We start from the raw sequence: 23,997 nt of genomic DNA on the forward strand, positions 1-23,997 counted from the left end.
TCAGGTCCTCTCTACAACAAAAAGGCATTGCACACAACCAAAGAAGCAACATCTGTGCAAAGCTTTGTATTCATACAAAACCACCTTACTTACAAGTCTTACAAGCACTCACTATAACATCTGTGAAGAGACATTAAGTTCCCGTCTGGCTGAACTGGTGTAGTCAGTCTATGAATTCTCCCAACGTATCCCTGGAAGCTTCAGGGTTTGAAACTGCACAACAATGATGTTTTCTATCATAAGGGCAAATATACCCCCTCCTTTGCTGCAGGTTCTGCTACCCACAGAGGGGGAGGCACTGGCCTGGATTTGGAGGGGAGGGTGCATTCCTGTGAAGTACAGATCACTGGTCTGTGGTGTCTCCCTCTACAGCATGGGGCCTGAGGATCAGCTGCCATGCAGGCAATCCTATCCTCTATCTTTTGGAGGATACATGCCCCAGAGCTGTAGTACTGTTGGGCTGTAGTACTGGCTAGTGCTTGCCTAAATAGCTCAGACTGAGTATTGTGGTGAGCAGTTGCCCACTGGGGCAGAGAGTCCCTATATTATCCAGAGTTTGGCATCCACAGATACAGTATAAGCAATTTAGGATATTCACCTGTCTCAGCAGATTGTAAACCTGCACATCACCCACCCTTAAGGCTGTCCTTGGGCCGCAGCCTGTGAAATCACAAGTGCCAGATAGTGACTTTATGGCAGGAAGAGACGCACGGTTTTTAGAAGAAAGCCCCAATTCAAAAACAAATGTGAACCAACTGTACATATTATTTTTCAGCTTTGTCCTGTGTGACTGGCCCTCTCTACAGCTCAGTCACCAGTTTCAATTACTGAAAATTAACAGCAACAGAACCAAGAGAGAAAGTAATTCAAGAGGAAGTGGTATGTCATCAGCCTGAAATAATCCAGTCAAGAGGATAGGAAGTTCACTGGACGGTACTGAACTGGCTGCTTCACAAACACTCCTCAGACAAACACTAGTGCTGTAATTAAAGGGGGACCAGGGCTGACAAGAATTATGCTGTTTAGATTAGGGCTTTCCATAGTCATGGGCTGCCCTACAGATCCTGTATGAATACTCTTATTTCATGGGCTCTAAAAAAACCCAACCAAAACAGCTTTAAGAGGTATGCAACAACATAAACAGTCTCAGATATACTGTAACAAATAACCTCTCGTATTTATATAGCACCTGTCAGTCCAAAAGAGCTCAAACATGTCATAAGCTATAGACGGAGAGCAGTGGTGGGGAGGAGGATGGCAACCAATTGTTCTGCAATTTGATGTGTGGACAAACTAGGGAAGTTAGAAATCTGGGCTAGGAGACTGAAGCAAACCCCTACAAAAATGGCCAGGAGATCGTTAGGCTAGGATTTTTAGAAGTGTTCAGCAGCATCTAACTCTGCTCCCCTTGAAATCAATGGCAAAACTCACTATAACTGCAATGGAAGCAGTGAGGCCAATACTGAGAGCTTCTGAAAATATCACCCTTAGTGTCCGCACAGAGCAAATAACTTCATTACACATACATGCAAAGGGTCAGACCCTCAGCTGGCATAAACTGGAGTAGCTGTATTGAATCTGATTTACACTAAGTGATGATCTAATCTAAATACTTCAAGGACCTCATTGAAACTATGAAAAAGCAAAGCAATTCCAAGTTCAAAATCGGGGCTAACTGTTCTTACTAAAACAAAAACCCCAAGTGTTGCTAAGAACCCACATGTATTTATATATTTTATAATGCTCTGCGAACGGATTGGACTTTCTTTGCTCAGTATTTGTTCTTTCACTTGCCTGGAAATACCATAACTGCTTAGGATCCAGTACGTCACTTGCTTAACAGCTAAGTTACAAACCCAGTGAGTGTACAAAAATACAAAGCTATGCATGAGTCTGAAAAATTTCAGTTATGCACTAAAGTGGAAAAAAGTAATAAAGAACTTATTGCAACCTAGAATATTCTTTATAAGAGCACACTACCTCAAACTATAGTTCTATGCTGTCCCCAGACTAGGCATTCTTGTTGAAACAAAGATTAATGTGTGATGCATAGGTGAACTGTACACTGAGCTGAGATTATGAAACGCTGGTTGTTTTTTAGGACCACAACCCCTTTATCTGCAGCCTCATTTGTCAATGACACTGAAGAAACACAAAACTGCTCTAGTCAGTTCGAATGGGAACATTAAAGAGTATCCAATGATAATACATGTTTAAATTGTATCATATAATATAACTTCTTATTAAAAATGTACAAAATGACACCTCATTTAAAAGTAACTAGATTTTCTATTACAAATCTGGTAAGGGATGATATATGTTTATTTATATCTTAGTGACTCTTTGGGGAGGTGAAAATTCACCATTGGTCTGTTCCTTTGAGGACTTGGCTACTCTCAGAGATTTTTAAGGTCAGAAGGGACCATTAAGATGATGTAGGCTGTGAAATTCATCAAGTAATATCTGCATCTAGCTTGTATCTTGTGGTTGAACTAGAGCATGTTTTAGAAAGGCATCCCATGTTGATTTAAAGATGTTAGCTTTCAGGTCCATTGTCTCCAATGGGAGCTTTTGGTGCTCAGAACCTTGTAGAATATAATTGAAAATTGCAGAATTGGCCTCTCTTTTATTTAGCACAAACATAGGATTAAATTTCACTGTACTGTATGATATTTATTGTACAAAGATTATTGTATTGATACAGCTTTTTAAACCATTTCTTGATTCGGATCCTATTGAAAGACTGTGTCTCAGAACTATCGGATATAAACTCAGAGCCTTATCTTGCTGTTACTTATAGGATGCTGATCAGATAATATCCTTCAAATAATTTGTCAAATAATGTATTTTTTTATCTAATATGTTATATTACCAATAATTTTATCCGGTATTTGGCCAGCTGCAGCATTTAGCATAGAAAAGTTTTTCATTTTGTTTTCAGAAACTAACACAATTTTTTAAAAGGTATTATGTATTTTGGTGCTGTATGCCTTTCACAGCCTGGTAAATAGGGGATCTCATATTGCTGGGCCTGGCCCAACATTCATTTTAGCTTTGCAATTCACTTTACGGAGTTTACTTTATTTTCTGTGTTGAAAAAGCAAGTAATTACAAATTAATTTTAAAAATTGCTCATTGTAAATAGAGCTGTTCAGCAAAATTGTGGCAACTTCCAGGGGCTTAGTAAAAGATGTAAAAGGAAAGAACATAAACATACTATCAGGAGATACTCGAAAGGCAAAGGCTAGTTTTAAATGCTACAGAGCAGTACTTTAAAAACAACTATAAACTCTTCTCAAATACTAAAGGCTTTCAAATGCCAGACCTATTTGACCCAGCAACATGCATAAATATAAAATGTTTTCTCCTCCAGAAAAAAATCAGAAATACACAATATGAAGATTATTACAATTCTCCCACATTATTTAGAATTAAATTTTATGGCAATGCCTAGTTGATAATGCTATAATAAACATACCCACTCTGCTGCTGCCAGTTCCTTCATTTTCTCTGTGAAAGCCACTGCAAACCTAGTTAAATGGACAAAAATGGGTAGGATCATCCGCTTAAAGTCTTTGAATATAATAATAAAGGGGCACTTCAGAACAAAAGTATATAAGAACAAAGAGCAGAAGCTGATAAAAATGATTAACGTAAGATGGAAAATGCAGGAAGCGGGAATTCTATTTGTTTTGCCAAGTAGAGCTAAAGTGAGGATTTATTGCATTCAGTGAAAGCCCAGACCCTGGGGATGCCCACTGCCATTTATCCAGATTGACATAGTTGCCTCCAGGCTGCTCTTCCCATTTCTACAAGTTATGGTAAACTTCTTTCTAATGAGAGAAGGAATCTGAAGTCCAATACAGTTAGGGCATGTCTACACGTACAGTGCTGCAGCGGCGCAGCTGTACCAATTCACATCCCTGAGCAACACAAGTTATAATGACATATGTAGTAGTGTAGACATAGCCCTACATACTGCTGGCAGATCAGCTCAGCCCAGCAATTTGCACCTCTTTTCCAGTGAGTACCTGTATAACACCTCACCTCCCTTCTCCCCACTGTCTCCTTTTTGTTTCTAAGCTCCTGTATCAATGCTGTTTACTTAAATAAGCGTTGATGAGAGAGGAACATCTGTGCATCAAAAAATTCACATTACAGCAGGGGTGACCAACCTGTGGCTCCAGAGCCACATGCGGCTCTTCAGAAGTTAATATGCGGCTCCTTGTACAGGCACCGACTTTCCAATGTGCCGGGTGGTGCTCACTGCTCAACCTCTGGCTCTGCCACAGGCCCTGCCCCCTCCCCTGAGCCTGCGGTGCCCTTGCTCCTCCCCGCTCCCTCCCAGAGCCTCCTGCAGGCCACAAAACAACTGATCAGGAGGGAGGGAGGGGGAGGTGCTGATTGGTGGGGCAGCCGGTGAGTGGGAGGCACTGGGAACAGGGTGGGGGAGCTGATGGGAGGCTGCTGATGTATTACTGTGGCTCTTTGGCAATGTACATTAGTAAATTCTGCCTTCTTATCAGGCTCAGGTTGGCCACCCCTGCACTATAGAATGTTTTCTTAATGAAACAGGAATAAATAAAATTAATAAACAGGAGGAATAAATACATTAAATAAAGTAGAAAGATGATCCACCATTTAGGGTGCTAGCCTGGGACTCGGGAACCCCAGGTTCAACTCCCTGCTCTGCCACAGACTTCTCGTTTGGCCTTAGGCAAGTGACTGACGGCTTAGCTACATGGTGCAACAATGTCCAAAAAGGGGGTGTGAATTCTGAAGTGCACTGTGTTGGCTCATGTAAACCCTGCTGGTGCGTGTCAAACGTTCCCTAGTGCATGTTAACATACTATGTTAACGCACATTAAGGAACCTGTAATGTGCATCAACAGGATCTACATGGGCCAGTTAATATATGACACTTTGCTGTGCTTTAGAATTCACACCCCGTAGTGCTCGCTGCTGCGCCAGATAGACAAGCCCCTAGTCCCTTTGAGCCTCAGATCCCCAGCTGTTTACAAACAAAAAAAAAAAAGTACTACCAGGGCTGCTACGAGGATAACTCTATTAATGATTGTGAGGGGCTCCGATATTACAGTATCAGGGACTGTATAAGATAATTTTATAATAAAAATACTTGGGCTTACCTGGTGGTTTTCAGCTTCAAAGAGTTGTGCTAACTTCAACTAATTATGCCTCCCCAATATTCTTGTGAGGAAGGTAAGTAGTGTTACCTGTTTCACAGATGGGGAAACTGAGGCACGGACTGCTTAAAGCCAGAATTTACAAAAGTGGTCTCCAATTTTGGGTGCCCAAATTCAGACTCACCCAGCCTGATTTTCAAAGGTCATGAGTATATCAAGCTCCAATTAAAGTCAACGTCAGCAACATGTTTCATACCTAAAAGTTGTATGTGCCATACAGTTATCTTTTTAAGCCTCAATTCAGGAAAATATCCCTATTGAGAACAGCTCTTAAACACATGCTTTAATTTAACTCTCAATCCCAATGGGATTTACACACGTATCAGAGTTGCTGTCTTTAACAGGGTCCTTAGCAATAATGCTTTAGTGACTGATCCACTGGGGTCCTTAGTGACAATGTCTTAGTGCTCACTGGGACTTGAGCACCTGCACAGTGCTACCCTGAACAGAGTGGCTTTCTGAAATCAGGATGTAAGGCCTCAGTTCTTTTTTTCCCTTTCCCTATATTGGGACTAAAAGTATGGGCATTGGGGAGATGGGTTACCACATTAAATCTGTGATTCTGGGTTTGTCTTCCGTAAGAGTAGTATAACAATTCTATCTTACTCTCTGTTGTTTCTTATACTGCACCCCCATGGTATGTGGGTACCAATGGGTGAGGAACTCTGGAAAGTGACAGCCACAAAAATGCTCTTTCACTAGGAGCTGTTAATGTTGTAATTTGTTGGTGTGAAGTCACAACCATCCATTAGAAGTCATAGTGCTGAATTATTATACTTATTTTCACAGTCCCGAGCCTGTTTCCATGCAGTTGCTCAGTGGTATCTGCTCTACACCATTACAATGCATTCCACATATACAATTTGACAGTTGAAAGGTTATTAAAGGCTTTGCAAATGCTTGTTTTCTCAAGTTGCATATGCTCCCTTTCAAGTTTTTACAATTATACTTTCAATACATCATATTAACAAGCAGAAAAACTCTTGCTCCCAAGTCCACAAAGTACTGTCAAATTGAAAATGTACCCTGGAGGAGTACAACCACCATTTAGAGGAATTTTATTAAAAATGAAACACTCATTATAAAGCTAGACACAGTTCAATACTTTGTTTTATGGAATTTGGTGGTATATTGTGCTGGACAAGTAATCTACGATTCATGGAACTTTTCTGCTTAGAACCCTGAAATCAATAATAAAAAATCAATTTTTATTTTAATAACTATGCAATGAATAATACTGCCAGGATGATCTGTTCACCGTAGCTTCTAGAAAACTGAATTACTTTTCCTATACTGGAGAAAAAATTATGAACTCTACAAAGCACATGGTAATACATTTTGAAGCATTAGAACAAATCCAGCCTAATAAAATACCTTTAAAGTTCCTAAGCTAATTATCACAAAACTGCACTGACTACCCATAGAACCTATCTGACCTATGCAAAAGCTATGTTTCTGCAAGATTTTGTATACTTTAAGTACAGAAACACAGGTCACAATGGAGAGACTTCAAAGAAAAAAATAGGGATCCAGTTTTTATAAAAATGTTCAGTTTGCTTCTGTCTAATGTTCACATTCAATATTTTTGTATCAATTGCCATACTCCTATATCTCTTTTCTCCTTCTCTTCCAGAGTTATTTACCACAGGTGTTTCTGAAAGGAAAACTACAATGTAATATAAATGATATTCGAACCATCTGATTACAAGCAAGAATAAATTTCTAAAGCCTCGATTCAGGTCATCGCTTAAGTATCTTCTTAAATATAAGTCCCACTAGGACTTAAGCACATGCTTAAATGCTGTCCTCAATCAGAGTGTTAGTGATTAGTGATTGGTTCACTGGGACTTGTGCCCATACAGAAGAGCTGACGTGAATAGAGATACACTCCAGTTCAGGAAAGTAAGGCCTCAGTTCATTCAGGTATTTAAGCATGTGTCTAACTTTAAGCATGTAAGTAGCCCCATAACTTCAATCGGGCTACTCAGGTGCTTACATTTCAGCATGTGCTTAAGTACCTTGCAGCTTCAGGGTTTATAGTCCCAGTCTTCAGTGAGCTCCACCTGGGCTCACCCCTGCATTCATGCAGGGCTCATTGTACAATCAAGGTCTATAAAGCCTATTCTGCCACCCTTACTTATGTTGATTAGTACCATATTGCATGAATATTCCCACTGAAATCATGTTTTACTTGCACGTCAGTGGGATGACTCACAGAGTAAAGCACTACTCAACACGAGTAAGGGTCACTGAAACAGCCTCCAAATAAACTGTCAATAAAAGTTAAATCAACTATTACATTAATTTTAAAATACCAATAAAGATTTACTGTGGTTTTGAAATGCTCTTGAGTTCCAATGCATGAGATGGAAGGTCCCACGCTTGCCTCCAGAGCCCATTGAAGTCAATGGAAAGATTCTCATTGACTTCAATGGACTTTGGATCAGGCCCTAAGACAGACCCTCCTTTTCAGTGAATGAAGATGTTGAAAAAATGAAAAGTGTCATTAAAAAGTCTGTTCATTGTTACACGTGTATTCTGATTCAGGAATTAGTTCTTGCGGTGTCTTGGATAGCTTTATAACTAGTCACTGGATTTTTTTCTTTAATTGTAAAACAATAGGTTAACACGCAATACTAAATGATTTTTCTTGCATGGTCTAGGCTGCTTTGTTTATGCAGCTGTAAAAAGAAGCATATTAACAACAACAAAAAGAACAAAACCACTTTCAACTTGAGTCTCCGACACTACAATCAAGTGCACTGTAAACATGCCAGATGCAAGCACCACTTGAGCCACAGAAAAAGTTTTTGTGAGGCATAGGGGGGAATCAGGTTTGAGTCTGTAATATACTGATCCTAATGCAAATACTTGTTAGTTGTGGTTTTGCTGAAATTAAACGGTTGGGCAGCTTTCAACTTGGATTGCAAATGCTGATGGAATGGGGTTCCCAAGATAGACATTATCTGTAGTGTAGAAGGGAGGTTAATAGAAAATGGACATGAAGCTTTAAAAGTATTGTTTTGGAACAATGATTATTATCATCTGTACAGCGCCTAGCACAATGGGGCCCAATCCGTTTTAGGCCCATAGGCACTACTGCAATGGCAAATAATAAGCATACCGGTTTGGAGGTCAAATACCAAATACCCAACTGTCATGTTAGCTATGAATGACAATTCTGTGGATATAGTCCGGTGTTTTAGTCCTGACAAACCACTGAAAATATACATTGGGACAAGCGGGGGCAGGTAACATTGATTTGCACTCACATACTAGGGTGATGAGCTTAATCACAAAAAACTAAGATATATCGATCACATTTTTGCAAGAGAAAAGACAACATCCCAATGCAAACTCACTACCCATCTACCATTAAAGAGCAATAAACTGCCAGAGGTTGTGCCTTAAAAAAAGCAAACTTATTATTTTCCACAAGATTCCCCTCCCCCTACACACACATGTCTGATCACATATAAATTAAATATGCTATATTATAAGAATATAAATTATTCTTACTGCATTTCTGATTATAAGATTATTACATCTTTTACCTGCCCTACAATATGATTTCCTCCTCACGTGCACACATCTGCTATTCTCAGGAACAGTTGTGGTTTAGCAGACAAAGCTCAGGGTTAGATAATTAGGACCACAAGTTCCATTAACTTTTAATTGGACTTGAGTTTCTAACTAACATTGGTGCTTTTGAAAAATCCCACGGGAGGGGACCAGGGCTCTTCCAGCAGTTCCTTGTATGATTTGGGCAAGTCATTAATATGGTCAAATACCACGGTGGTGACCGCAGTCTAAAAACAGAATGTTTACACATTCAGTTTTACAAAGGGTTTACTCTGTTCTTATTGAAGTCTATTCCAAACTCCCAGGAACTCCAATGGTAACAGGTTCAGGTCTTTAGTAAACACTAACCACAATATTTATTTATTTTTATAATGATGAACAATAATCTTCTGCACAAACCCTACATTCATTGTTACCTGGCTTCTTCTAACACTGCCCCCATCACCCGGTGTTTTTCTTCATGTTTGATGTCTTCATTTATATCCGTCCCACCAAAGATGATTCCAAAAGGAATCCTACTACCTGCAAAATGAAAATAACTGAGACAGGACAGGCAGAAGAGCTACATGTAATCTAATAAGATAAGGTCTTGAAGAAAGTACTAGTGAATAGCATTAGTGAACATGAGATGTTATTCCTACAACAGTGTATATCTCCAAGCTATGTTTCTACACTCAGCACAGTTCTTCGATGACACCTGGTTAAGCTTGAATTTTAATGGAATCGTGCAATATATATACTCTATTACATGCATGCTAGTCTATTATCTACCTGTAATGTTTTCTTAGGCCCTGCCTATATTCAGCCAAAAGGCTGTTGCAATAAATAGTTGGTTGGAACAGCCTGAGCTTCCATACTCTGTTGCCTTCCAAGCATTTTATAAGCATTGGTTGAACCAGTTAGTTGCTACGTTTGAGAAAAGGTCTTTAGCTGAGATAAGGCAGAATAGGTGAAGTGTGCTGTAGTTTCTCCCCAGAGAACTGAGGCTGCAATGGATCAACCATTCTGCTTAACTCTGTCCCATGATACAGAGCCTGCTCGGGTTTACAGATTACCCAGAAGCAGCTTCTGCACGCAACAATGTTTGGTCACTATAGGAAATGTACTTCAGGAGTCCCAAAATGTGCTGGTCCAATAATAGTTGTAAGGCCTTGTCAACACTCAAGTTTTTAGTCAGAGGTAGAGCTACAGCAATGTACTGCACAGGTGCAAAAACCTAGGGTAGACATACTGCACTGGTGTAAACTGGGACTTGCATCAGTATACGGGTCCAGAGGGTCAAAGTTAATACCAGGACAACTACATCTGCGTTTCCATATTGAAGCTAAAGCCTTAATGTGAACATGGCCTAAGATTATTTAGAGGGGAAAAATTGTGATAAAAATGAGATTCCATTCTAATAGCATTTGTTTATTTGGAACCAGATGATTTTTAGTAAATAGCAAGATACCAAAAAACTAATCAACATAGCAGACAGAGGATATTATCTCGATTCTTTAAGAATTACAAGAGCATTTAAAACAATTAAGTGGTCACTTTTAAACTTCATTAAGCTACAAATAACAATCTGATTGCTGCTAATTACAACACACATGCTTTTAAATTCCAGATAAATGAGATTACACTTTGGCAGAACAAACGAGCCTCCAGCAACATTGGAAGAGAGGGATGCAGTTATCAGATCTGTCACCTAGGCTTCTTATTTTGTGGGTTTCACATGGAATTGTGAAGTTCTGTAGGTCAGGGTAGAGGAACCTTTACCAGCTGTCTATTGCGTAGTGTTTGTAGCTATCAATTATTAGCCCTTTGGGGTAGAGGTCTGTCATTTTGTCTCTAAAGCACCATTGTGCTTCATAATTGATAACCCATAATATTGCACATTTAAAGATGCTTTAAAGATGACCACAAAGGGACGATGATGTGGTTCAACTCCCTTCCCGCCCCCGCAAAAGGACTTTTATTTTCTCTTCCTTTTTTTTTTTTTTTTTTAAACCTTTGGATGGTAGAGGCGTCAATGATTCAGCAGATGGCAGTCTTTCCTCTGAACATTAGACCGATGTACAAACATGGCTTGGGAACAAGGTGCTTCTGAAGACACCATCTTTTGGAGGAGAGCTAATGAAGGCCCTGACTACTCATCGTCGTTAATATTTTATTATAGAGCCCCATCCTGCAGCCCTTTCTCATGTAAGTTATGGTTACAGGATCAGGATCAAAATATTCACATATGGCACTATGCTTCTAAATGTTTTTCAATTATTACAAGTTTTTTATTATTATTAAATATACATGGAATAGATGTTACTGTTAACATGCCAATTACTAAATTTCTGAAATCAATTACTGCATCTCCTCCACATTCTGTTTTTTTCCCACCCCCTTCAAACACTCCATAATCTCATCTAGATTTGTCAGTTCAATCATCTTGGTAATCATATTACTGTGTTGTTGTTTTTTTCCTGGATTTCCATTTTATTTTTCAATATCATTCTGTTTGCTATTGCAGCTGCTTCTAAGTACAGTGGGACTGTGATTTATTTAGATTAGTAAGATTTTCTCTAAATCAGTCAAGTATCAAGGTTTCAGGCCACTTGGGATTTTAGGTGGGGTTTTCAAAAGTACTTCTCATGGACTGAATTTGGCTTCCGTCAAAGTCAGTATTGGAGCAGAGTTAGGCCAAACACTGAGCACTTTTGAAAATCCAACCTTATGTTCACTCCTCTACCTAAAATAGCATGTTAGATCAGTCTTAAAACCATTCATCAGCCTTTCCTGTAACCATTTTGTGTCTTGTCATAGAATAAAAATCACAATACACAGATTAACAGATTATTAATTATTATTATTTCTTATTTGTATTCCAGAGTTCCCAGTCTGAATAGGGTTCCATTGTGATAGACACTGTACAAATGCATACTAACAGTAATAAATTAAGCTTTGAAACTCCTAGTACCAGAAAGGTGGAGACTTTGGGGGCCTAAAAACTAATGTTATTTCCTGGTCAGTTGAAAGTAATTAATTATCTACATTTGACCAAATGTACAGACTTGGATGATCTGAAAATGAGCTCAAGAATGGACTATATTTGCAATTTCAGCTGCTGACACTATCTGTAATTCTGGAAGCCAGTGTTGCTAGCATGTCATTAATGGCAGACTAAAATTTTGTTCTACTTGACCAGTTATAATAGAAGATTTTATTATTTGTCAGTTAACATGCTGTCTCCTGCAGTTTAGCTGGCATGACTGACAACTCAAAGTTATTTCATGTCTAGAAAACATGATTCATTTTTCAACAGAAAATCAAATTAGCCTCTCTCCTTTCTTCTGTTTGACCTCAGCTATACTTAGCCAAGCTATTATCATCCTCTGAAAGAGCACATTTGTTGGAAGTATCTTATTGTTACTGTAATGTTCTTATCTTACTGTAGTAAAAGTATTTAATTATAAAACATATTGTGTCCATTAAAAGTACAGTTATTTAGTTCTCTCTGCTCTGGATCAAGTCTCCCACAGAGAAACATTTTTAATGTTTATTAACATTTGTTGAAATGGATAAACAAAGTAACTACATTATGTATGGGTTTATGCACATTTTCCATTTGTAGCTATTTGTATTCATTCCTGCTTTCTTTCAGACTCTTTCTTTTAAGGGTTATTTTTACTGCTAAATTGAAAGAGGATTACCTTGCAGAAGTCTACCTCCTTTATAAAGATGAATGGCCAGAGCCGCTTCAAACTTCTCTGCAGAGATTAGATTTGCTATTTCAGATGGGTTCTCATAGCCAAAAGCATCCTTAAGACTGCATATGTGACCCACAGCTTCTAGATGATCCCTTCATCACAAAAACAATAGAACAAATGGAAGATGATTAATATTAATATGCTGCAGACTTGCCATTATGTTAAATAGCTTAATAAAAACATATTTTGCTTAATAACTTTTATCCCCTAGAGTCACTTTCCTTATGCAACCTGGGTTGGAAAATACTCTCTCATGAAAGCCCCTTTCTGATTGCTCCACGTCCTTCTGACTTTTATTCAATAGGGTGTGTGCTGCCAGCAATAGGATCTGCATCCCCTCACCATGGCCCAATCTTCCAAGGTACTGAGAGCCCTCAGTTCCCTTTGTAATCAATGAAAGTTGAAAACATTCAGCATGTTGCAGGATATGGCTCTATGAACCTGATCCAGTGCCCTTCAAATAACTGGAAAGACTCCCTTTGTTGTACGTGTTGGATCAGTGGGCTGAATCAAGGGGGCCTTGTGAAAGAAACTATAAAAGCATCTAGTTAATTAATCCTGTTAAAATAACTACCAAACCATCCCCACTATCATCACCAAAAAAAGAGTGCAATGTAAACTTTGTTCAGTGCAAAAGGATTTTAGGCTCAAGCAGAGGACTGAAAATTGTATTCTCCAGCCTCCTGCTAACATGCTGTTTGACCTTGGACTTCATTTCTCTTTGCTTCAGTTTACTCATCTGTAAAATGGGGTTAGTTTAAGAAGTTGTTATTTAACACATTTTCATGAACACACCAAGTATTAACGCAACTGAGATTTTAAAATATCAAGACAATATTTTTTATTGTTGGCTTTCAAGGTGATAAAGATATACATTTTGCACAACATTCTTCACATTAAAGCCCTGATACAAAGACCGTTAAAGTCAATCGAAAAACTTCCGATTACAATGGGTTTTGGATCAGCAATCTACTTACTACCAGTGAGGTTTTACATCCCCCTACTGAAACTGAGATCAATCGACGATTGTGCCATTGTCATTAGGCAGTGCAGGAACATGCCTATGTTTTGATAGAAACTTGCATATTGTGTCAGCAAAATATATATAAAATAACTTCAAATATAAAGTGTTTACATTTCCAGCATCATAAAAAGAACACTAAATTTTTTTGCGGTCATTAGATATTGCTCCAGTTGGCTCATTTCTCATCCACATATTAATTATTCTGGCGTTAAAATCCGTGAATTCAATAGCTTCTTGAATATTATTCTTTTTCCTTTCTCTGTCGCTTCACAGCCTCCCAAAGAATGTAATTATCTGTCCTGAGGAAGTTAGTCATCAGTGCAGAAATTGCTGCTAAAAATGCTATAAAATGTCTTGAGGCCCTGGAAAGATTATTAGCACTATAACGGGCAGAGCCTTCTTGGCACAACATATGGTACTATATTTCTCCATTATACTGAATAGGAATTAATTTTACTTTGGATTTCACCATTTGAAATAAAACTAATAAATTAGAGTAAGCATTAATAAATAATAAAATACAGACAGATTGCAAGGCCTTTATTCACACTGTTGAGCAATTATTCACATGAGCAGTCCCATGTACTTCAGTTGGGCTATTTATGCAAGTATCTGTTTACCAATGTATGGGGTTCACAGTTTGGCCCTAATTAAATAATAATGAACCGCAAACCCCACAGCTGTAAAAATGCATTCTCTGAGGCAAGCAATCAGGATGCTCATACATTTCACAAGTTCTCATGTGCTCATTAACTTGTCTAAAAGAATTTTTTTCCCCTTCAGTATTCCAATTAGCATACATCACTATCATGTACAAGCAATATGTTTATATGTTACAGATAATTTGAAAATAACTCCCTAACACCACGCTCCAAGGACTTCAGAACCAAAGAAACTCAGCTAGAAATTCTGAGCTGATGCAATCTTGTCTAACTACAAGAGGTGATCATATTTCCTTTTGTCTTCAGTTACCACAGCTCAGAAGTCAGGGTGCAAACAAATACTCCAAAGTAATTTGGTTCACTCATGAAACTGTTCCTGGGTGTTGCTCAATCAATGTTACTCTTTGTATTTTGATCCCCTCTACATAACAAACTACCATGCTGAGGGACCCAGATGCAACATATTAAAGCCCTGACATGATTAAACACTTTTTTATCTTCCTAGTATATGTGGGACTTTATCGTGTTATCACTAGTATTTAGTGCAATTAAAAAAGCTTGGTCTAATCTACCCTATAGGTCTGCTATCTGCCTAGGTTCATCCCTTTTTTAAGGTAGCTGTCCCTTGAAATCTGTATGGGTGCTCAGTATACACTATCAGCTGTCCAATTTTATGGGCTCAGGATCATCCTGGATGTCCTGGGCTTTTTGGACCTCAGAGGTGGCAATCCCACCTCCCAGACAAGATTGAACCATGTTTTAATCACATCAAGACACTGTGACTGGTTCCTTAACACTTTAGTTTTTGTAGTGTAGAAGGAGGATTTATTTGACTTGCCTTTCCCATGAGTGCAGAGCAGTGTATATGTCGTAAAGAGCAAAGAGCAACACTGTTCAAACCCGATGAGAAAGGTGTCAAAAGGAGAGCTCTCTGCAGTTCTTGGCCCTGAACCAAGCTGCTGGCTACCCAGATGACAAATTTCCCTACTCCAGCTCTAGCTGTTCCATATGGGGACAGTGAGATCAATGGCAAAACCTGCCAACAGAGCTGACCCTGCCAGGCGCAAATCAAAGTGGAACAATGGTGGTCTCAATGGTAAATGGAAGGGGAGACTTCCTTGCAGTGTTCTAAAAGATGGATATTTATGAAGGACTCTCTTAAGGAAGCAGAGCCTTGAGTGGCCACTATTGAGGTCCTGGATACGTCTAGAGGCGTGATAAAAAGCTGGACTCACTCTACGACTGGCATGTAAAAGATAATATACAATTTAGGAAGTTAAAATAAATACTTTGAAAATTCTTTACAATTTTACAATCCCTAATCCTGAAAACGTTTTTACACATGCCATTGTGTTCAATGTGACCACTCACTCTTATGCTTCAGGTTAAGCAATTGCATAAATATCTGTGGGATCAGGCTTTATCTAAAGTATTGGAATTTACAGAGTGCAATTTTCTTCCTCCATGAAAGGCTTATTTTCGCTCAGGGAATGAAGAGTACAACTTCCTGTATGCTCAAGCACATATCGCCTCTTCAAGGAGGATGGGGAGAGGATGCTCTGGAGACTATTTTACAAGGTTTTTATTTTGTTCTGTTTTGAAAGCTCAGCTGTCTATGAAGTCACAGATGGCCCTGGATCAGGCCAAGGCATATATACACTCCTGATATATTTTGTTTTCTCTTCTGATAAAAATTGTGTATTTAAATTGTTTTGCCAATTCATAAACAAACACTTTTGGAATAAAAATAAATGTGTTCTCTGCTCTCAGTAAAGCGAACACACCCGTGACAATGTTGAGCCTTGCAAGAAATACTGAATTTTGAGGTAGTGTTTTCTCTATTGTGTCCTTGTAGATTGTGGGTAAATTTCCAAAGGAACATCTTCATTACTGACATTCTTCACTTCAGGCCAGATTTTGCCATCCTTACTTTTGCTGAGTAGCACATTACTCCACGAACAGCCCAGCTGAATTCAGTGCTACAACTTGTGGAGTAAACTGCTTCTAAACTGGAGTTTGGGTTTCAAAATCTGGCAGTTGGCTGTTTTACTGGAGAGAAGTCAAATCAGAGGAATTGTGAATTGTCCACTACTCAGGCTGAAACAGACCATTTGTAATGGTCTAGTTTAATAATAACTTGGAGAGACAGCTTCAGTAGCATCACTTACAGACTCCAGAATTAAATAACCCAGTATTTATAGAAACATTGTGAACTCTGGATTCACTTTATTGGATTTTGTTCTCTGTCTGTGGGCTTCAGTTACTTTCATTTTTTATCATCTAGTATTTTTGGTAATAAAATTTGGATGCTGGTTATTGAACACAGTGCTGGGAGTCCGGGACTCCTGCATTCCAGCTTTGGCTCAGCCACTGATTTACTGTTTGGCTCTAAGTAAGTCCCTTCACTCTTGTATGGACCCAATTCTTCCCCTTTAATTCTAAGATGAACTTCAGCTACTCAGCACATCTCAAAATCAAGCTGTATGTCTCAGCTTCTTAATCTCTGGGTATAGGGAGAATATGCTGTGGCATACTGTAGATCTATACTGTTTGTGTAGCAATACTGCTGGTAATATAAAATTAAAAAGTGCAGTTCCTTTCTGACTTTGTGTGTCCTATTCACAGTTTAATGAAGGACTTACATAGGAAAGCAATTTTTGTCTAACGTGGCTACAAAAACCCAGGTGATGTTTTATGATCCCTTTCATACATTCTTTCCTACTCTTATTGATTATTCCTGGGGGAATTTTGCACCACTGCACATGCACAGAATTTATGCCCCCTGCAGATTTTTTTGCTTCCCTATAGAAAAATGACTTTTTGATGGGGAAGCAAAGGGAAGCCAAAAGAGCAGTCACTCGACCCTCCCCAGCAGTATGTTTCCAGTGCCCAGGGCAGCCGGCAGAGAGGTAAATCACTGTGAGGGAGGGGGCGGAACTGGGGAAGATGTGGCCTGTGGCTCCTACCCTGCACCGGGCTCAGCTTCTAGTCCCGGCTGAGCTGGGGAGGATGGGATTTCCTCTTCCTTTGTACAGCATCTGGGGCCGGGTCAGACCAACCCCCCGATTTCTCCCCCAGCTCCAGGAAGCTCTGCAAACTCCTCCCCCCTACCCGCTTCCTGCACCATTGCTCCTAAGATGCAGGGGGAGGGATCCCTGTACAGGGAGCTACTCCCCCATATGCCCGACCCCCTCATATCTAGACCCCCTGCCAAAGTCCACTCCCCCTGCACCATCCCAACAAGTCACCCGTACCCAGATCCCCACCCCACTGAGCCCCAACCAGCTGCACCTGGATCCCCACCCCACTAGCATCTGAACCATCCACACCCAGACCCCCGTGCCGAGCTCTGTTCCCCCACACCCAGACCCCCCCCGGCCGAGCCCCTGCAGAGTCCCATTACTGTTGCACCCAGAACCCCGCAACAATCCCCTGTGCATCCAGATCCCCCCGCCCCGCACACCTGGATCCCCCCACACTAAGACCCTTCACACTTGGATCCTGCTTTGCTGAGCCTGCCTGCCCACACCTGTTGCACCTGGCACAGAGGGGCAGGGCCCTGGGGTGTTTCTGGGGCAGGCCAGTCCTTGCACTGTGTCAGGGTTGGGTGCGGCCTCACTGCTGAGTCCATGTCCCATGGAGGGGGAGAAGCTGCACAGTGATCTCCCACCTCTGGGCAGCCAGCGGCCTGTGCTCCCCAATGCCATGCTGGAGCCTCCAAATTTATGTAACAAATAACATTTGCAGAATTTTTATTTTTTTGGCACACAATGCCTTCAGGAATATATTGATTGCTGCTTCTGGTTTGTCCCAGCTACCAATCTGAAAAATGCAACACTAACACCCCCACATGATTCCAAAGTTCATGTTTCTTCATGCACTGCAAGTATGTTGTGTGGTTCCAAACTGACTGGGATTCCAGTGTTTCCTGTGAGTTAAAATAGTCCGTGGTTCTTACACGCCGTAGCTTGCAACACCCGTGTTGTGTTTTGCACCATACCCATTCCTCTTCTTCGCTTCCCCCCCCCCCCCAAAAAAAAACCCACTTTCTTTTATATTCTCATTTTGAATGGGGTTGTACTGTACAAGTAGTTATGGGGATAGAGTGACTGCTATCCAGGAACTTCTTTTTCTGTGTTTGTACAGTGCCGAACACAACTGGGTCCTGGTCTATGATTAGAGCTCCTAGGTGTTACAGTAATACAACTCAATAATAATGCCTCTTTTGAATACATTTCATACAACTACAGTGATTCTCTTCCACAAACCCTCTGTCAGCAGTCAGATTTCCAAAGTTGTATTAGCTGTTACTGAGTGTAGAGGGCCTAATCTTAAACGTCCTGAAGTCAATCAAATAATTTTTACTTCAGCTGGTGTTTGGATCAGGCCTGTAGTGCATGAGCCTCAGAGGTAGTGACCAACCACAATTCCCAGTAAAGTCTATAGAAGCTGTAGGTATTTAAATTACAACTTTAAGATGCTTTCACTGTGAAACCAGATCTGTCCTCATATAACCTTTTTTGGTTTGAAAGTGCCTTTATCAGTGAACTTTGTTCCTCTCCCTTACAAAAAGAATGAGGCACCTTTACCTGCACACTATACACTCTTCTTGTGAGTGTAACAAACTTTAAGGATGGCCAGCAGTCTACAGTTACTCCTGCATACCCTCAACCATTCACTTACTTTAAAGAAAACTTGATGTTGATTAAATAAGTATGAATAATTTCTCCCTGCCTTGGACATCTCTTTCCAAACAGCATGGATGGAGGGAATTAGCATGGATGATTTGTGCTGGATTGAAATGAGTACACCCCAACAGCTATAGGACTAGCTTTGGATCACATCCATTGTGGAGTGGAAATATCAAAACTGCAATTGTGAGGGGCAATTACTCTGCTTCTAGGGCCTGAAGTCAGAAGTTTTCCCTCTGGAAGTAGAACTGAACCCAATGAAGTTTCACTCTGCTTGTAAACAGGTTCAGCTGTGTAAATCCTTTTGGAATGCAGCACTCAGCACCTGGGACTGTTGGAATGCTAAGCCTCAGGAGTGGAACACAGATATGAACAGAGTTTGCCAGTGCAACTTCAGGGAGGTAAGAGAGCCCACTTCGCTGCTATCTAATATGAAGAGAAGGGGATTTTTTGACATGTACACCCTCTTCTGTAGTAGTAATACCACCAGGTAGAAAGTGCAAGAAAAAAAGAGAGAACCCCCTCCCCCGCCCCAACGCTCAATACTGAATTGATTAACATCTAATCTGCATTGTAGCATGGATGCACAGACACCCAATATTCTAATCTATCTCTAGGGCAGCTAACATTTCTACAGGTTTTATATGCATCAACTACGGTGCCCTTGAACTGGGATCATTTGATTACTCTGGGTGTATGTAAGATGCTAAATTTCAACAAGCAATTATTAGCCTTTAGATTACGTTTGTGGGTTTTATGCTCCTGTGAATGTGATTGTTTCAGTTTCCTATTTGAAATTGTGTAAATCCCCAGGAAAACAATGTCTCCCTCTCAAAAATATCTACATATTCACATAACACTTCATTTAAGTCTTCATAAATCAACCCATCGAAAGTTTCAATTTTTGTTCCCCCTTGCACAACAGATAATAAAAGGTAAGTAGAAAATTCCAAGGGGGGTAGAATAACTGATTTATTTTCCTTCCTAATACCCCCCTTTTTGATCCCTCTTCAAGGGTTTAGAATGACAGCCTGAGTTTTTGCTGAGTAGAGACAGCCATGAGTACACTGTCATGCAGATTAAAGATGAAATGTTAAGGAGGCCAAACATAATTGAAGCCTTTACCACCTTTATTATAGAGCTGTTTTTATTGACCTGGAAACACAAAGGAAAAAAGAAACAGATCTTCAACTGCTTGAGATCAGCTATGCCAATTTACACCAGCTAAGAATCTGTCCCAAAGATTTACAGACAAATTAGTCTCTGGTATCTTTGTCACTATGGAAATTAAGAGTTTAAATTCAGAAGATGAAAATACTGTGTGAAGAGATAAAGCATTTATATAAACAAACTAGTATCACAAACTTAGCATACTCAGTGATCTTAAGCCATAAAATTAACCTACATTAGCAGCTGTTCCATTTAGGAACAACTTAAGCATTTTAATTTTTTAAATAAACCAATGCTTGCTGCAGGTCAACATATAAAAAGGTTTGAGTAAATAAACCAGTATGCGCACACACGGATGTGATTAAAGCAAGCTGTACATTTCCTTGAGCATATAAAATCTTCTACATATTTAAGCATGGTGCTGCAAAGATTTATGTGCTTAACTTTATGAACTGGGATTCTCACAGTGTGTAAAGTTAAAGCCTATCAGGCTCTGGGCCTTTTATATAAAAAAGCTATATAAATAATAGCTACAATAATTAAAGTAATTGTCCTTACCTGGCAGTGCCAATGTAGGATTGTTTAAGCTGAACAACTGACAGCTAATGCTGCTAAACAGGAAAACAGATTTCTAGCTAATATTGCTTACACATTATCCAGATCGTATTTGTTTTTGTGGGGTCTTTTACACCACTGCTATGAATATATTTATAATAACTGAGATGAGACATTCTGATTCTTTGGGCATTGATTCTCCAACTGCTTGAGCACTGGAAACTTCAGTGTAAGTTAAACACCTCTATCAGACTTATAAGCTGTAACTGAAATGAGATCCCCTTCATTCTCTCCTTTCTGAGGTCTTGGCTAGCTAAGAAAGTTGCACCAGTCTAACTTAATGTGCTAATTTAAATCAGTATTTTTAAACTGGAGCAACTGCAAATCCCTGTGTGGACACTTTTATTTCAGTTTAGCCAACCTTGATTAGGAACAGGTTTAAGCCATTCTTTAACAGAAAAAAAAAGTGTCCACAGCCTTTTGAATCAGTTTAAAAGATGAATCAAGTTATACCAATGCAGCTACTGCAGATAGACAAGCCCTGAGCTGTTACAGGAGCTGAAGATTTATGAGATTTTTCCAAGGCTGGAGCTAATATTTGGAAGGCTAGCTAAAATCTGAGTAATTTATAAGGCCGAAAAATAATCCCACATAGGAAAGACGAGGGTAGAATATTCTGGGAATTGTTTTTGTCATTTTATCTGCTCCCAATTATCTATCATTTTGATACAACTGAACGCCTTCCATCAATAAAAAAGCAAACACTGAAAGGGATAATAGAAATAATCATAAAAGGGGATGAATTCCATCAGAAATCACACCACCCAAATTCAAAAACTGTGCTAGTATGTAGATACAGAACATCTATCACACACAGTTACATACATTTTATTGTAATACTTAAATCACAAAAAAACTTTAACTTTGTAAGGCTCTGCTGCTGCTTTTGCTTTTCTTTATGTCCCTTTTGTTTCATTCCCCTCAGTACTGGAGGCTAGTAGACATGTTACATCTCTATCTTCTACAGTCGAACAGCCCTTTAGAGTCCCAACTATGTAAGATTGAGTAGGATGTGAACTAACTGCCTGGCATGAAAGTTCTTGGAAAACAAAGTCAATGGACTATTTTTGTGTGTAGAATTAAGCGTGTGAGTAGGCCTTTGCAAGGTCAGGGCCTAAGTTTGCAAATACACATAATAACAATGGTGAGCTAAATTCCACTATATTTAACACAACGCAGACTTGAACTATTGTCCACAACTGACAATGTAAAAAGCAAACAAAGGATGACTTTAGGACACAAGAAGACAAAGCCATCATGAAATGAAGTTTTATTTTCATATTTTTTCCCAAAAAATAAGAGCTTACAAACATGAAACCTCACTAGTTTTATGCTTTTAATCATAATGCTCTTTTCTCCCACATTTTATAGAAAAGTAAAAGGACAAGATAAATGGTAGCATCAGCAATACTTCAGTAATACTGTGTATCTGTACAGTGTCATTAGTCCAAAGATTTCAAAGTACTTCATTAATGAAGCTCAGGACTTGTCTACATGGGGAAACTGACCAGAATAGCTATTACACTTTAAATTCAAATCCCATCTTATCTTGGACAAGCCCTCTGTGTAGACAAGCCCTTACAAGTGGATAAACAGAGGCACACAGGGTGGTTAAGCGATATCACACACTGTAGAAGAGCTAGGGAAAAAATGTTACTTCCCCTTGTTTATTCACCCCCACTGTTCCTCAGACATTCTTGTTAACTGCTGGAAATGGCCCACCTTGATTATCACTACAAAAGGTTTTCTTCCCTTCCCCCCCACTCTCCTGCTGGTAATAGCTCATCTTAAGTGATCACTCTCCTTACAGTGTGCATGATAAACACCCATTTTTTCATGTTCTGTGTGTATATAAATCTCCTCACTGTATTTTCCACTGAATGCATCCGATGAGTGAGCTATAGCTCACGAAAGATTATGCTCAAATAAATTGTTTAGTCTCTAAGGTGCCACAAGTACTCCTTTTCTTTTTGCGAATACAGACTAACACGGCTGCTACTCTGAAACCGGAAAAAATGTAAGAATCCTGATTCCCAGTTCCCTGCCCTTACTAGCTTTTAAGCACTGTGCTATACAAGACACAGATAAAGATATTCCTTTTCTGGAGAGTTAACTTTATAGAAGACCTATGTAGCACCTACCTTATTAACCTGACATGCCTCAAGTCTCCCTGATTTAGAGGATGCCATGTTTCTTTTGTGACTTTATTTTGAGGCTGTGTTTACAGTCTGAACCTCTCTGAATGAAGGAATTTCTCAGGGCTTGAGAGAAGCCCTGATAGGAAAAATACATTATACTGCACCCACTCTTCATATGGCTGTCCCTATGGAAGTGGACTGGGGGAGGGGGGGCGGTGTTACACACACACAGGAATTCACCCACTTCTTGTGGAATGGGAGAGAGAAGGGCAGGGTGCCCTCTTGGCCATGTGGATAAAAGGGAGGCCAGGCACGAGGGAGATGACAGCCCTCCCTTGCCCTGGTGGGGAGGCAGGGACAACACAGGGGAGGGATATTCCCCCTTGTCCCTGTGGATGAGGAAACTGCATAGGGAGGCCCCCTGTTTTTCCTATGCAAGAAGAGGCAGACATGGGAAGATCCTCCTTCAGAATGGGGAAGGCAAATCCTAGGGCCTCCCCCCTTGCCCCTGTGAACGGGGGAGGGGACAGGGCGGGGAGCCCCCTGTGAACAGAGCCGGTGCCGGCACTTACTGTATCCTGCCCGCGGTGGTGGCGTTCCCCGTCTGGGCTCTGAGACAGGCCAGCAGGAGCAGCCTCATCGCGGCGCGTCCCACCGGGCCCGGCGGCAGCGACAGGCAGCTCCCAAGCAGGGCCAGGGCAGGGAGCCACCGGGGGGCGCGGCCATCACCCCGCAGCCGGCGCCCGGGGCAGCGTCACCCGGCCCGCCGCCGCTGCTGGCTGCTGTCCGGGCCCACAAAGGCACCGCGGCCACAGGAGCCCGGAGTGAGGGTTCCGCCTCCCCTCGCGGCGGGACGGAGAGACACAGGCACGCTCCTGCGCCTCCCGCGGGCGGGAGACAGACGCTCCCTAGCCATCCCCCGCGAGCCCTGGGCACCAGGGACAATGCCCGCGGGGCCTCCAGCCCTAACTGTGGGGCCAGGCCCTGTTCTGGGTGGATCAGCCCCCCGCTCCCCAGGAGGGAGAGAGAGAGAGACCTGAGGGGGGCTGACTCCTCTCTAAGCTTTCCAACACTGATCTAGCCTCTCCGGCCAGTGGTCATAAACATACAGCTAAGGAGGACTTGTGGCACCTTCGAGACTAACACATTTATTAGAGCATAAGCTTTC

General features: G+C 40.6%; 1 protein-coding gene across 3 annotated transcripts in view; it reads right to left on the reverse strand.

The window, feature by feature from the left end:
- The window catches only part of GLT1D1 (glycosyltransferase 1 domain containing 1), an 87,839-nt gene extending 64,260 nt beyond the window's left edge, over nt 1-23,579 (reverse strand). For all 3 annotated transcript variants that reach the window (XM_074972696.1, XM_074972694.1, XM_074972695.1), the window contains exons 1-4: nt 23,402-23,579; nt 12,473-12,621; nt 9,203-9,308; nt 3,479-3,530 (exon numbers count right to left, since the gene is read on the reverse strand). In XM_074972696.1, coding sequence (XP_074828797.1) covers nt 3,479-3,530; nt 9,203-9,308; nt 12,473-12,621; nt 23,402-23,469 — 375 coding nt within the window. In that variant the 5' untranslated portion in view covers nt 23,470-23,579. The remainder of the gene's footprint in view (nt 1-3,478; nt 3,531-9,202; nt 9,309-12,472; nt 12,622-23,401) is intronic.
- Between the last annotated feature and the right edge of the window lie 418 nt (nt 23,580-23,997).

The sequence above is a fragment of the Natator depressus genome, chromosome 15, assembly GCF_965152275.1.
Source record: "Natator depressus isolate rNatDep1 chromosome 15, rNatDep2.hap1, whole genome shotgun sequence".
In the NCBI taxonomy this organism is placed as follows: Eukaryota; Metazoa; Chordata; order Testudines; family Cheloniidae; genus Natator; species Natator depressus.